The sequence below is a fragment of the Pseudoliparis swirei genome, chromosome 24 (genome assembly GCF_029220125.1).
Source record: "Pseudoliparis swirei isolate HS2019 ecotype Mariana Trench chromosome 24, NWPU_hadal_v1, whole genome shotgun sequence".
In the NCBI taxonomy this organism is placed as follows: domain Eukaryota; kingdom Metazoa; phylum Chordata; class Actinopteri; order Perciformes; family Liparidae; genus Pseudoliparis; species Pseudoliparis swirei.
This window is the reverse complement of record NC_079411.1, coordinates 20,956,306-20,969,403: the sequence shown is the minus strand read 5'-3', so window position 1 is coordinate 20,969,403 and position 13,098 is coordinate 20,956,306. Positions and strand designations below refer to the sequence as shown.

General features: G+C 44.8%; 1 protein-coding gene across 1 annotated transcript; it reads right to left on the bottom strand.

Annotated features, from left to right (window-relative positions):
- Positions 1 to 2,110: 2,110 nt before the first annotated feature.
- LOC130190460 (homeodomain-interacting protein kinase 1-like) lies at positions 2,111 to 5,715 on the bottom strand. Its single transcript, XM_056409889.1, has 7 exons — positions 4,950 to 5,715; positions 4,609 to 4,800; positions 4,076 to 4,525; positions 3,756 to 3,875; positions 3,500 to 3,586; positions 3,212 to 3,399; positions 2,111 to 3,088 (listed from the first exon to the last, which is right to left on the bottom strand). The coding sequence occupies exons 3-7, from the start codon at positions 4,151 to 4,153 to the stop codon at positions 2,428 to 2,430; spliced, it is 1,134 nt and encodes a 377-aa protein (XP_056265864.1). The 5' UTR covers positions 4,154 to 4,525; positions 4,609 to 4,800; positions 4,950 to 5,715; the 3' UTR covers positions 2,111 to 2,427.
- Between the last annotated feature and the right edge of the window lie 7,383 nt (positions 5,716 to 13,098).

Here is a 13,098-nt window from a genome sequence, read left to right as displayed (position 1 = left end):
GCGGATGACACAGTGGTGGTGGGCCTGATCTCCGACAACGCAGAAGGCCTACCTGGAGGAAGTTGCTGATCTGTCACTCTGGTGCCAGGACAACAGCCTCATCATGAATGTCACCAAAACTAAGGAGCTGATTGTGGACTTTAGGAAGGTACAACAACAGAGGACGTACTCACCACTGGGGATTAACGGGACTACTGTGGAGAGGGTGAGCGGTATAAATACCTGGGAGTCCACATCACCGAGGATCTGACATGGTCAACAAACACAGACACTCTGGTGAGAAAGGCAAGGCAGCGCCTCTACCACCTCAGGCAGCTGAGGAAATTTAAAGTTTCCCAGAGGATCCTTCAGTCCTTCTACTCTGGAGCTGTAGAGGCGTCCTGACAGGAAGCATCACAGCCTGGTTTGGCAACTGCTCCGCTCAGGACAGGAAGGCTCTGCAGAGAGTAGTGCGTTCGGCTGAGCGCACTATTGGAACTACACTCCCACCCTGCAGGACTTGTACACCAGGAGGTGCAGAACCAGAGCCGGCAGGATCATGAAGGATCCTCACCACCCCAACAACAGACTGTTTCAGCTGCTGCGGTCAGGCAGGCGCCTCCGTAGTCACGCTGCAAGAACAGAGAGACTGAGACGGAGTTTCTTTCCTCAGGCCATCAGGATTGTGAACTCCGACCTCACCAGGACCCCCACATAGACCCACACAACTGCCCCTCTTAGGCACACACACACACACACACACACACACACACACACACACACACACACTTACTGTAAATATTGTGTTGTTTTTATTTGTAAATAGTGTGTACTTGTTGCCCTTGCACATTCCTGCTGAGCATTGCCACTTTCATTTCACTGCACACCCTGTGTGTGTATGTGACAAATAAAACATCTTGAATCTTGAATCTTGAATCTTGTAGGCTATTCCCTCTGCTCACCGTCATGCGACGACCTCTGGGCCGAGCAGCCGACTTCGATAAGCTGGCGGAAAACTTTTTGTCTCGATTTCTCCTCTTAAAAGGCAGATCGGAGTTTGCTTCTTCGCTTTGTGGAAACACACACACACACACACACACCTTTATACTCCCCCCCCCCTCTCTCTCTTTGTTACACAAACACTCACAATATTGTGTTTGCCAAGCCCAATCAACAGGACCCCTGAGGGGGGGGCAAGAAGTAGAGAACCAAATTCAATCAGGCTATTGTTTTGAGGGCGTTGTTTGAAAATGGAGGGGAAGTGTGTGTGTGTGTGTGTGTGTGTGTGTAATACCATGTCAAGGCCCACTTTTGTCTAAAACAACCCTCCAAGTACTTCTATTTAAAGCTCTATCAGCTGGAGAACTCTCGTCTTCGGCCGCACAGCGATCGGGACGTCTTACGTTCACACACACGCATCGTCAAAAAAATACAGCGCTGTGGTCGTTACACACACTCTACTGAGCGCAGCTTTTTAGTTTGAATATAAATGTATAATAGAACATTACATTAACATGACTTTGTTAAACAGACCAGACCTAGGCTGCATCAGCAGCCAGAAGATGCTCACTCGAAAGACAACCTACCATGTGTAACTTGAGGTGACAGACACTTTATATTTTTTATATTTCAGAAAACTAAATATACAGGATAAATGTATACAGAAAAAAACTGTTGCACCAAAGGTTACGAGAGCTCCCCCTAAATTTCTCAAATTAGACTTTCGGGGAACATCTTTTAATTTACTTTGGGTATGCCTTGGAGAAGCATTTCAGGCTAATTTTACAGGAGTGGGAAGATGTTACATAAATATAAGAACTTTATTGTAAACGTTGCCGGTATGCTTTTCATTTGGAGTCAAATCTTTGGAGAAAGAGACGGAGAAATGAAGATGAAGCTGAAGTTTAAAGTCCCCGGCACTCCAATGTAGAGTAACTGTTAACCAATAAGCAACGCCTACATTATTCCTGACGGTTTACAAAAGTTAGTTCTATCAATTAATTTCACAATGTCTGATCGTTGACAGTTAAAGATCAAATCCATGTCCACCGTCATATCGAACATTTAACAATCATGTCTAATCCAGCCATTGGCTCGTATGATGACGTATACAGTAGATACACCTCGCACCCAAATACTGTCACGGTCAAATAAAAGAATGAAGACAATAGGTATAATGCAATGCTTTATTATGAACTCCTCCTTTTCTCATTGATGGAAGGTCCTGACTTATTTGTGTGATTGTTGACTTGAGATCAGACGGCGTTCTTGTTGGATGCCGCACATACATAGCACATCTTCATCAACCAAAACTAAGACAGTCATACTCAGTATTGAGGTCTACAGTGTGATGGAGGAGGATTGGAGGAGAAGAAGTATGGGAGCCAAATCCAGGGCAAATAGTTTTGTTCGTTTGAAGAAAAAAAAGTCAGCCTAACAATTAAAGTTTTAGTTTTGAACTTTAAACATTTTAACTCTCTGTGTTTTAGGACAGGAGAATTGGTGGCGGTCAGAGTTGTAATCATCAGCCATCTTTCTTTTGACGCTTGAGGTGGACGGAGCTACAGAGTTTTTTCGAACTCTCTGTGTTTCAGGTCTGGACAGCCGGAGGTTGTCAGAGTCGTCTTTATTAGCCATTTTTCTTTTGACGCTGGGTGAAAATAAACGACTGCTGCTTGAGGTGGACGGAGCTGCAGAGTTTTTTCGAACCCTCTTTGTTTTAGGACAGGAGAACTGGTGGTGGTCAGAGTTGTCATCATCAGCCATCTTTCTTTTGACGCTGGAGGTGGACGGAGCTGCAGAGGTTTTTTTAACTCTCTGTGTTTTAGGACATGACAACTGGTGGCGGTCAGAGTCGTCATCATCAGCCATTTTTCTTTTGACGCTTGGTGAAAATAAACGACTGCTGCTTGAGGTGGACGGAGCTGCAGAGTTTTTTCGAACCCTCTTTGTTTTAGGACAGGAGAACTGGTGGTGGTCAGAGTTGTCATCATCAGCCATCTTTCTTTTGACGCTTGAGGTGGACGGAGCTGGATGGTCTTTCGGGATCTTGTTGATTTCTGTTTCCCGGTTCTGACCGAGGTCCATAATCTCAGAACAGGACCGTACACTGCAAACAAATGACAAATTACATGAATAAACTCCCACATTCAAATAAAGTAGGATGGATTAAGTGTTCTCTTCTACACACACCAATACAAGTTTCATAAGTGAAATCTGAACATCAACTTACTAGGGGCTGAGATGGTATCTGCTGACCATGTGCTGCATGCTGGTGAACTGATGCTCGAGCACTTGACGGGGTGAAAGTCTCTTGGCGGCATCAAACGCAAGCATCCCGAGGAGGAGCTCCCGAAAGAGAATCCTGTCTCTCGCCTCGGCACATTCATCAACCGCCGTTTTACTACTGAAGCGCTGGGCCTGGAAAATGAAGAACCAATAACAGCGGTCAGGAATACCCTAAGTCACCTCCAGGAAAGAATTTCTTTGAAGTGAATAATACAAAAATAACAACACCTACCTCCAAGATGTAATACAGCGAGCTGACTTTCTTAAACCTGTTCTCTCTCGACAGAATCCCGGTCTCACAAAAGATCTGGTCAGGTGTCTGAAGAGATTGTGTTATTGTTAGAAATGACATTCTGAGTGCAGTAAACGTGGACAAACAGGCAGACAGACCCACATATTCTACAGTATGTTAGAAATACAACATAGACAGAATTAATCGGACAAAGAGAAAGTCACCAAGGTCAGAGTCGTGGTGAAGTGACAGGTACCTTGAGTTTCCAGATACGGTTCATGGAGTTGCCGTTATATTGGAAAAAACAGCCAGTTTTCAGTCCTGGGGTGAGCAGCGTGTCCGATGGATGACCTTGAGTCTCCACTATGTACCTCATCTGAAGATACAACATCAACGTCAAGTCACAACGCAGTCAGCGAGTCTTAACCAATTCATTTATAGATACATGTTCATGACCACCAGAGCAACTGCTCCAATCAAAACAACCTAGCAACAACAGGAGTCATACAAAGGTTTCCATTTACTACACACAGACACACAAGTAAATCCGATGATTAAACGACCCGTAGTACTCACCATGTCATATTCAGTCTTGCCGGGGTAGAGGAAGCGTCCGAGGTAGAGGGAGGCAGCGACGCAGCCCAGAGACCACATATCCGTGGCCTCGGTATACGGCAGGCCCAAAAGAATCTCTAGAGACCTGAGACGAGAAACAAACAACCATGATCACACTCGCCATGATGACAACGTCCACGAATTTGAGAGGCATCTGTATTATTTACAACTTGAAGCATATGACCTCTACTACGACCCCGACAGATCCAACATGGTTCCAGTCACTCACCTGTACGGAAGGGACTGAATGCAGGCGCCCTGGGCTGCGTCCGACACCTCGTGGGCCAGGCCAAGGTCGATGACTTTAAGCCTGTAAGGCTCCTGCGCGTGGTTCACCAACATAATATTCTCGAACTTGATGTCTGCGTGTATTATCGCAGCAGCCTTCAAGTAATCAAGTGCATTGGCGACCTGGAAAGTTATTAAAGTCAGTCATTTCCTAATACGATGTTCAATCAATATGCTTATTGGATAAGAACTGCAGTAGAACGTACCTGCTTGACAATGGGTCTGATTTCCTTCAGGAGGAGAGGTTGGAAGGATCTGTCGTTCATGAAGTCTAAAAGACTTTTGTCCAGGTGCTCAAACTCCAGACAGATGTGTTGGTTGAAGGTGAAAGCTCCGTACCATTCAACCAGGTTGCTTTGGTCAGAGTCCAGCAGTTGAAGTGTCAACAGGACTTCCACCTGGCGATACACAACAGGTCACAGACAGATGTTATATTAGTATTGTTTTGTATTGTAGGCATTTCTTCAAATACAGTTGATGGAACAGCTGTACAACGCTTTGTTGCACAAGTTTTACAAACACACTTTGACGTGCATGTCTCTCCTACCTCTTTTCTGGCCTGCGAGGCTAAACCGCCATGATCCCTCATCATTTTGATGGCAACCGTCTTGTTGTCAGCGACATTCGTGCACTTAACAACCGTGCCAAAGGTACCCTGCCCGAGGACAGACTCCACCAGATACCTGGAGGAGGCCGACTTCAGCAAGTCACCTATTTCCACACGGTTGTGATCGGATGGGGCGCTTTCCATGTTTAAAGCCACGGGATGTGACACCTGCTGGCAGGATGTCGAAGCTGAGAGGAGTGCAGATGTGCACACGACATTTAGTCACAATGTAACGCTACAACAGTAACATTTGGATAAAGCTTATGATGCGAGAACAACCGGCAAAGTAAAGGAACTTACCGATTTCGGCAGATGTCGTCGCTTGAGATATGTTGAGATCTGTTGGGACTTCCTCCGCCAAATGTTGGAAATAAAAGCGGGTTTCTCCCAAGTTCAGATGGATGTGAGTTGCCGGAAGATTCAAAGTTCACAAGTGATGGTTTGAAGGTCCAGGTAAAAAGTTGTGGCTCTCTCTCTGGGTTTCTGAAGGCACTGATCACTGATACTGTCTGTCTGCAGCTTGGGCCTCCTCCATTCCATTCTATGGTTCCATTCCACAACCCAACATTCTAAACCCGTCTCCCATGTTACATTTGGCTCTGAATGAACCAAAATGGCTGAATAAAAGGTTATTATGATATTCATTGTATCATAAGCCAGACTTGGTGGATGCAACCCTTTGCTTGTATAGAACACAAACATTTTAGTCCCATATTTGACGAAATTCTTTGACAAAAACAATAAAACTTGTATAATATCTGCATTATGGACACAATCAAATCTTGTTTAACAGCCAGTTCAGATACACACATACTATACATATCTTTAATGTATTAAAAGGCCACATATGTGCCACAATTATCAATATAAGGGCCTCCAATTTAACATCGTCGTAGCGCATTCACCTGAGAGCAGCAGAAACGTCTCTTGTGAAACCTATACTAACATATCACCACCGTGAAGTTGTTTTTTAGCGATCTTGTAAACAAACAATTGGCTCTTTATACATCTAGCATTTACCATTTTCATTTTCTATATTTTTGGTAAATTATAAATAGGATAATATTGTGGTAATATGATAATATTGTCGTCAAAGTTACACTTTTGGCTTATTCTAATTACTAAGAAAGCACACTTTGTTATTACTATGCAATATTACTTTGTAATACGACATACTAGTGTCCATTCAAATATTATAAATGTATTACCAGGAGGATTCACAAGTCACACCAAAACAATCTAGATTGCTAAATAGTGCCTCGAGGTCAAATGGAGAACATGATGTTGGGCTGAAGTATTGCTTTAACATAATATCTGTCATCTCGGTGCACACGCACACGGGACCCAAGCAGGGGAAAGTGCTTCAGTCAGGAATAGTCGTCACAATCTTGTGCGTTTCTCAGTTTACAAATGGTTTTGATATATTTGACAAAGAATAGTTTCCCATTAGACGTTGCATCGACACAGATTGCATATTTGTTTACATTGATCAAATCTACAGGCAGCAGCACACAACTCAACATGTGGCCATCTGTATAATCTAGACTGCAGAGGTGTCAAACTCATTTTCACCGTGGGTCACATCAGCATCATGGTTGCACCTCAGAGAGCCAATTATAACTTTCATTTCCAATTCAATTCAGTTTGTTTTATGCAGCACAATATCAAAAATTACAAATGTTGCCTCATAGAGCTTTTCAATCTGTACACATACGGCATCCCTGACCTTTGATCTCTCGGTTGATCAGGAAAGTAAAGCAACGAGAACATTCACTTTGCTTTTGGCGTGAGCGTTTGTGAATAGACGGCACTCTAATGCATAAAAAATCCCCTTCAAAATAAAATCACAGGATTATTTTTCCTCACAGCAAAGACCCAAAACTGGCCCGTGACCCACTGGTTGGCGGTCATTTGCCTTACAAGTCGTTGCGGGCCACATAAAATGACACGGTGGGCCAGATCCGGCCCGCGGGCCTCGAGTTTGACACCTGTGATCTCGCGGGTACGTATGCACTGACATGAACAGGCATGGGGTATCGGATCCTGAGGGATCGTTGTTGTGATAAGCTCTGTGTTCTTTTTAATACAGCATGTCTGCTGCTATTTATTTTGGAAATTGAAACAGTTGCTTGGACCCGTGTGTCGTTCTGGAGCCTTCAAATTCACCTCCCCCCCCCCAGCACAAACGTGACCCGAGTGCATTCATGCAAATGTGACGCGAACTTCAACGGACAATATCTACGATAATCCATCGCTGCGACTGATCTGTACTGAGCAATAAATGTCCCTGTTATACACAACACCTTGTCTGGGGTCTACGTGGTACGATGAAGAGGCGGGAAGTGCGCCGCGATAAATGGTATGCCCCCCGGAACGAGACAGCAGTTTATGTTTAGAGGAAGGGGAACAAATGATTGCTTTTCTTTTTTTTACTGGTGTGCAGGTGGCGTGATAAATCTCACACCCCGGTGGCCATTTTAAGAGCCGCGTGGCCTGTTTTCACAGAGCCTCCAGACCTCTGAGGGAGAGACAGGCAGATCACATCCTGAGATACGCTCTGTATATTCTTAGGCTTAAACTGCACATTCAAACGTTACGTTCGTATCCTGAGGCTTTGTCAGTTATCGGGTTACTTTGCGATATTTTCCCATGGCAGTTTTGCACACGCATTTATTTGTTTTAAATGTTGTTTTAAGTGTTATCTTATATTTTAGAGTATATCACATTAGAGGAATTACAAATGAGATTAGCACGTTTGAGGGATAATGTCAAAAATTTTATGAAACATTGTCTGAAATTATTTTTTTCTTGAGTGTGCATGACTGCACCACGTTTTTCAAATTTAGTTTTACAGATTGAGATCAAAGACATTAGGATGCATTATCATGTTTGCAGTTTACATGCATAGAAGGGAGTATGTATTGAATATAGTCCTTAAACTGCATATTCAAACGTTACGTTCATATCCTGAGGCTTTGTTAGTTATCAGGTTACTTTGCTATATTTCCGACATACAGTACGTATATACCACACTGCTGTTGAGGACTTTACAGTGTGGCGCCTTTTCCGACCAGACACATTTTTAGTGCGTTAAGGAGCGCCTCTGAAAAACAAACATACAACAAGAATATGTACATTTTCTTTATTTACATTTATTTAACAAGGAAAAGCCTCATTGAGATTAAAAACATCTTCTTTACAAGAGTGTCCTGACCAAGACAGCAGCAGCACATCACAAGTTTCAGACATACATTATAAAACAGTGACAGACAATACAAAAAAGATACATATTTTTTTAGTAAAACCAAAACTAATTCAATTCAGTTCCTTTTAGCCCAATATCACACATTAAACATTTGCCTCAGAGGGCTTTACAGTCTGTACACATACGACATCCCTGACCTTTGACCTCACATCGGATCAGGAACAACTCCCCAAAAAATAGTGAAAAAAACGTTCACGGGGGAAATAAGTGAAGAACCGTTCAGGAGAGCAACAGAGGAGGACCCCTCTCCAGGATGGACAGAAGAAGAGACGTCATGTGACCAGAAGGAAACACAAAGACTCAAGTCATCATATCCCAACAGACCTCAGTCAAAAAACAACATCTCCAACCAGATGAACCTTCCTCCAACTCTTTCAAATGGGATGCTTATGAGTCAAAACAATAGCAGTCTATGCATGACTGAGTTTTTGGGTCCAGTATATAGGAATAGGACTATACATACAATAAAGTGAGAGTATCGACTCAAATAGGCTGCAGGATGAAATACCGACAGTTCTTTAAATCAATCAATAAACCTGGCTTTGTCCAAAGGGAAGAGAAGAAGCCGACCAACAGCATGTGGCAGAAATACAGTATATAAAATCACAGTTAGTGGTTTTTTACGACGCTGTGGCTATTGTCAAACGGTGCATTGTTCTCCCAGAGTTGTAATCAGTGAGGTTGCAGGTAGCCGGCAGGAGTAGGATCGAACAGACACAATACCGGACGGCATGAAGTACGTTCAGAGGTGCTGGTAGAGCCCGGTTAGCTTCCAGTCGTTATGCTTCGTATAACACGGGTAGATGAAATCAAGCATTCTGATTGGTTGAGAGTGAGTGACGCGGTGTACTTTAACGAGCCATAATGTGTCAGCTGTTTACATTTATCTGAGCGCACTCAAAATAACAACCACGGGAGATTTTGGTCAAGGGTTAGCCGGCCCTCCCTCGGCTGCGGACGTTATTGAAGCTAACGTTATAACTAAGCTAAGCTAACCACACCCCTCTTACTCCGGCGCCACGCTTCATGCAAATCTTCTGAATATATGGATTTACCAAGTATTTATTTGTTCCGTCGTTTGGGGGTTAAGATGAGAGCCATGACTCGTCAAGATTCAAATCCTGGTTGAGACCTTTTTTTAAATGATATCCCTTTTCTTGTATTTACTCATCTCTCCACTATTGCTGTCTAATTAGCATTTAAAGAGGATTTTTTTTTTTTTACAATAGTGGCATCGTGTTGGGATACCAGTCATATTCAAGACAAAGAATACAGTGTGTGTGCTCGCCTCACGGCTGATACAGTTCCAGATGCAAAGCCTCTCACGGGCCGCTCTATCGCCGAGCTGTCGTGATGACGTCATGTGACTTTTGCCATGTGACCCCAGAGGTGAAGGTCACATCACGGCTTAACGTTGTTTGTTTCGATTGCTTCCTCTATGTCTCTCTCTCTATGACCACGTCTTCATTTGACACACGCTCAGTAGGAAGCTGCAGAAGACGGCGGCGTAGATGTCCCGATAAAACAGTCGTCATCGGAAATAAAAAGTGTCCTCCTCAGACGTTTGTCTCCGGGTGAAAGGACGACTGCACATCGATTCCCAACGACTCGCGGGCATGGCGCCGTGTGCTCGTCCTGTTGTCTTGTTTACCTCTGAAGACTGGACACCAGGGGGAATCAATACTGCTCTCTGACTGATGCGTAAACAGCCTCCATCCAATATTTACTGGTGTTGAGGTTCAGCTGGTCTTTCCTCTTGCTATACCGTCTCCATCCACACACACACACACACACACACCTTTAGATTGCTGCCCAGGCCGAGTCACTCCATCAATGAGCCTCCTCTGTGACAGATATCCTCCTCCTCCTCCTGCTGCTATCACCCATCACGGTCTTTAATCGATGTGGAGCCCGGTGAGTCCTGAGAGAGGAGGCCATACAGCCTGCGGGGCCGTCGACATTGCTGCCGAGACAAAATGATAATGCTTCTTTTTTTTTGGGGGGGGGGGGGGGGGAGATAAGTGGAGGCAGTTTAGAGCAGATAAAAGGACAGCAGACATAATGGCTCACGTATTGTAAAGCGTCTACGTGTGACGCCTTCGACTGGAAAGCTTTGAAGCTGAATGAATACTCAAAGTGTCAATTATTATATAAACACAGGTGATGCTCATTATAAGGAAATGAGTCGTTATTATCCGTCCCGCTTATCCTCGTTCGGGTCGCGGGGCGCCGATCCCAGCTGACATTGGGTGAAGGCAGGGTCACCTGGACAGGTCGCTAGTTCATCTCAGGACACACATAGAGACAGACAAACGTTCATGGGGTGACTATGGGTCGGCGGGTAGCAGGTCTGTCCTTCAATCGGTGGGGTTGGAGGTTCAATCCCCGCCCTAGTCGATGTGTCCTTGAGCAAGACACTTAACCCTGAATTGCTCCCTGTATCTGTGTCTACGGTGTATGAATGTAACAGGATTGTAAGTCGCTTTGGATAAAATCGTCAACTAAATAACATGTAATGTAATTCTCACATTCAAAGTTATAGGCCATTTAGAGATCAATTAACCTGAGCTTTGGGAGGAAGCCTGGAGGGAACCCACGCTTTAACATGCAAACTCCACACAGAAGGAGAATTGAACCCACGGTGCTGCCCAGGAATGTTGTCATTGAGTCTGTCTCTCAAAATTAATATTATATATATATATATCAAACAAAAACAAACAGTGTGAAGATGCTCTCCATGTTCATCCGCTTAATCCGGGGGCGGGGGGGCAGCAGACCCAGCAGGCTGACCCGGACTTCCCTCTCACCCGCAACATTTTCCAGCTCATTCTGGGGGCTCCCGAGGCGTTCGCAGGCCAGATTGGAGATATAATCCCTCCAGCGTGTCCTGGGTCTTCCCCGAGGGTCTGATGTCGGCTTCCTTTAGCGGGGCAAGGTAACGTCGCCTCTCCCATGTCTGACATGTGGAATGTGTTGCCACGGCACAGAGTAGCCAACATGGTTGAAGCTACACTTCCCGGGCATGGTGGATTATCCCGACCGCTTCCCTGAGCTACTGTTGCTATGGCCACCGAACTTCTCAGTGAAGGTGCGTTCACTCGCATCGGGAGAAATTGCGCCGCCAGTATCAGAGCGTATGCCTGCTTATATTTTGAGCATATTTCTATTTTTTTTTAATCATTATTTTAAACTCAGCGTAAATGAACATATGAATATAACTATGACTTTTCCAAAAGATTTTGGGATTTACATTTTTTTCAAGTAATTGTTCAGGCCTGGAAATAACCATTAAAAAAATTCCTTGACTTTTTCCAGGTTTTCCATGACCGAACGAACCCTGCTGTAAAAAAAAAAAGTTAATGGCAATCTGCCTCACAGGTGTTGAGAAGATGTATCAGTCTGTACATCGCCATCCGAATAGTCGCTCTGGTCATCGTGCTGAAAAAGAAAACTCCAATCTGAAGGAAAGAGCAAAACAATACGAGTAAAATGTCAAAACACAAATACACAGCAGCTTCATGATGACCGAATGCTGAACTTTTAAAAATAGCCCCTCATCTGTTGTCAGCTGCATGACCACACACACACACACACACTGAGCCAATAAAGCCACTGAGACGTCAGGGCGGCTCGTATAAGGTCAGAGGTCATCACAGCTTCGGCTCTGCTTGGGCGCACGGCCGTGTTACCACGGTCCAGCGCATGGCCCTCTGCTGCGAGTCACCGGGGGAAACAACAACGCCGCACGCCGTGGGACACCATGGAATTGTGGGGTCTTTTTTTCCCCGTAATATTAAAGCGCAAAGTGCAAAAATAAAACACACAAGTGAGAATATGAAGTGGACGAACAGTCCGTCATCAATAGCCTCGATAGTTTATCGAGAATGAAGCATGAGAGTCGACGTATGTCCAGAACGTCTCCGTGTTTATCGTCCACCGCAAACGCCGCAGGAAGGAAAAATAAGAACTCCGTTGCTGTGGGAGGAAAATAATAATAAGATCTCCGAGTGTGAGAGGCGTGAAGGCCAAGTGTGAGGGAGACGAGGTGAGCGAAAAGACAAACTCGGACGGAGATAACACGCTCTCCTGGGGGAGTTTGAGTGTGAGGATGGAGCATCTGCTCCTACACAATCGGCCTGCCAGCTAGTGTAAGCAAACACACACACACACACACACAGAACCAAACTGCTGCTGATTCTAATGAGGCCGAGGCAGCAGGGCGGCTGTTCCAGCGTGTCTCCGGCTCTGATTCTTGTCCCAAAGCTCCTCACACGTCAACCACTGTTTCACACCATCCACACTGTTTTACACTCAACCTACACCCCCCCCCCCCCCCCAGCATTGGCTCTTGGCTCTTCAGAGTCGCTTTCCCGTTTACAGACTGTACAAGACCCCCGATTGAAGACAATAGAATACAAGAAAGAAAAGTCATCCATTCCTTTTAACTTTCTCGTCGCGCCTCAAGAAATCAAGTCGCCGCTCCGGGGGAGATTGATTTTGATTGCTTTGTTGCTCCTGGATTTCCCTGAATTGATCTCTACATTGTTCTGCGGCGTCATTTCAAGAAGTTGAAGCGATGGAGGTATAGCAGCTGGCTGAAGTGTGAGGAAAACAAACCGTCAAAATGATTGATTGAGTCAATTAATCCCGTGGGTTATTTCCTCCTTTTGGTAATCCACGCCCCAGCTGCAGGCTCCCCGATGTGTTGCAATGTTTGCCTCGCAAGCGCCCGCCCACTTCATCTCATCCAAATTCCAACATTTATTCACTCTCTTTGAGTCCGCCCGCTATTAATTCACTCCAACTTCTTTTCCATTTCTGTCT

Excerpts from the sequence above, each read along its gene's own strand:
- LOC130190460 (XM_056409889.1), bottom strand. The coding sequence starts at position 4,153 with ATGTGGTCTCTGGGCTGCGTCGCTGCCTCCCTCTACCTCGGACGCTTC. Across the intron at positions 3,587-3,755 it reads ACCGTATCTGGAAACTCAAG|ACACCTGACCAGATCTTTTG; the intron begins GTACCTGTCACT and ends CAATCTCTTCAG. Across the intron at positions 3,400-3,499 it reads CGCTGTATTACATCTTGGAG|GCCCAGCGCTTCAGTAGTAA; the intron begins GTAGGTGTTGTT and ends TTCATTTTCCAG.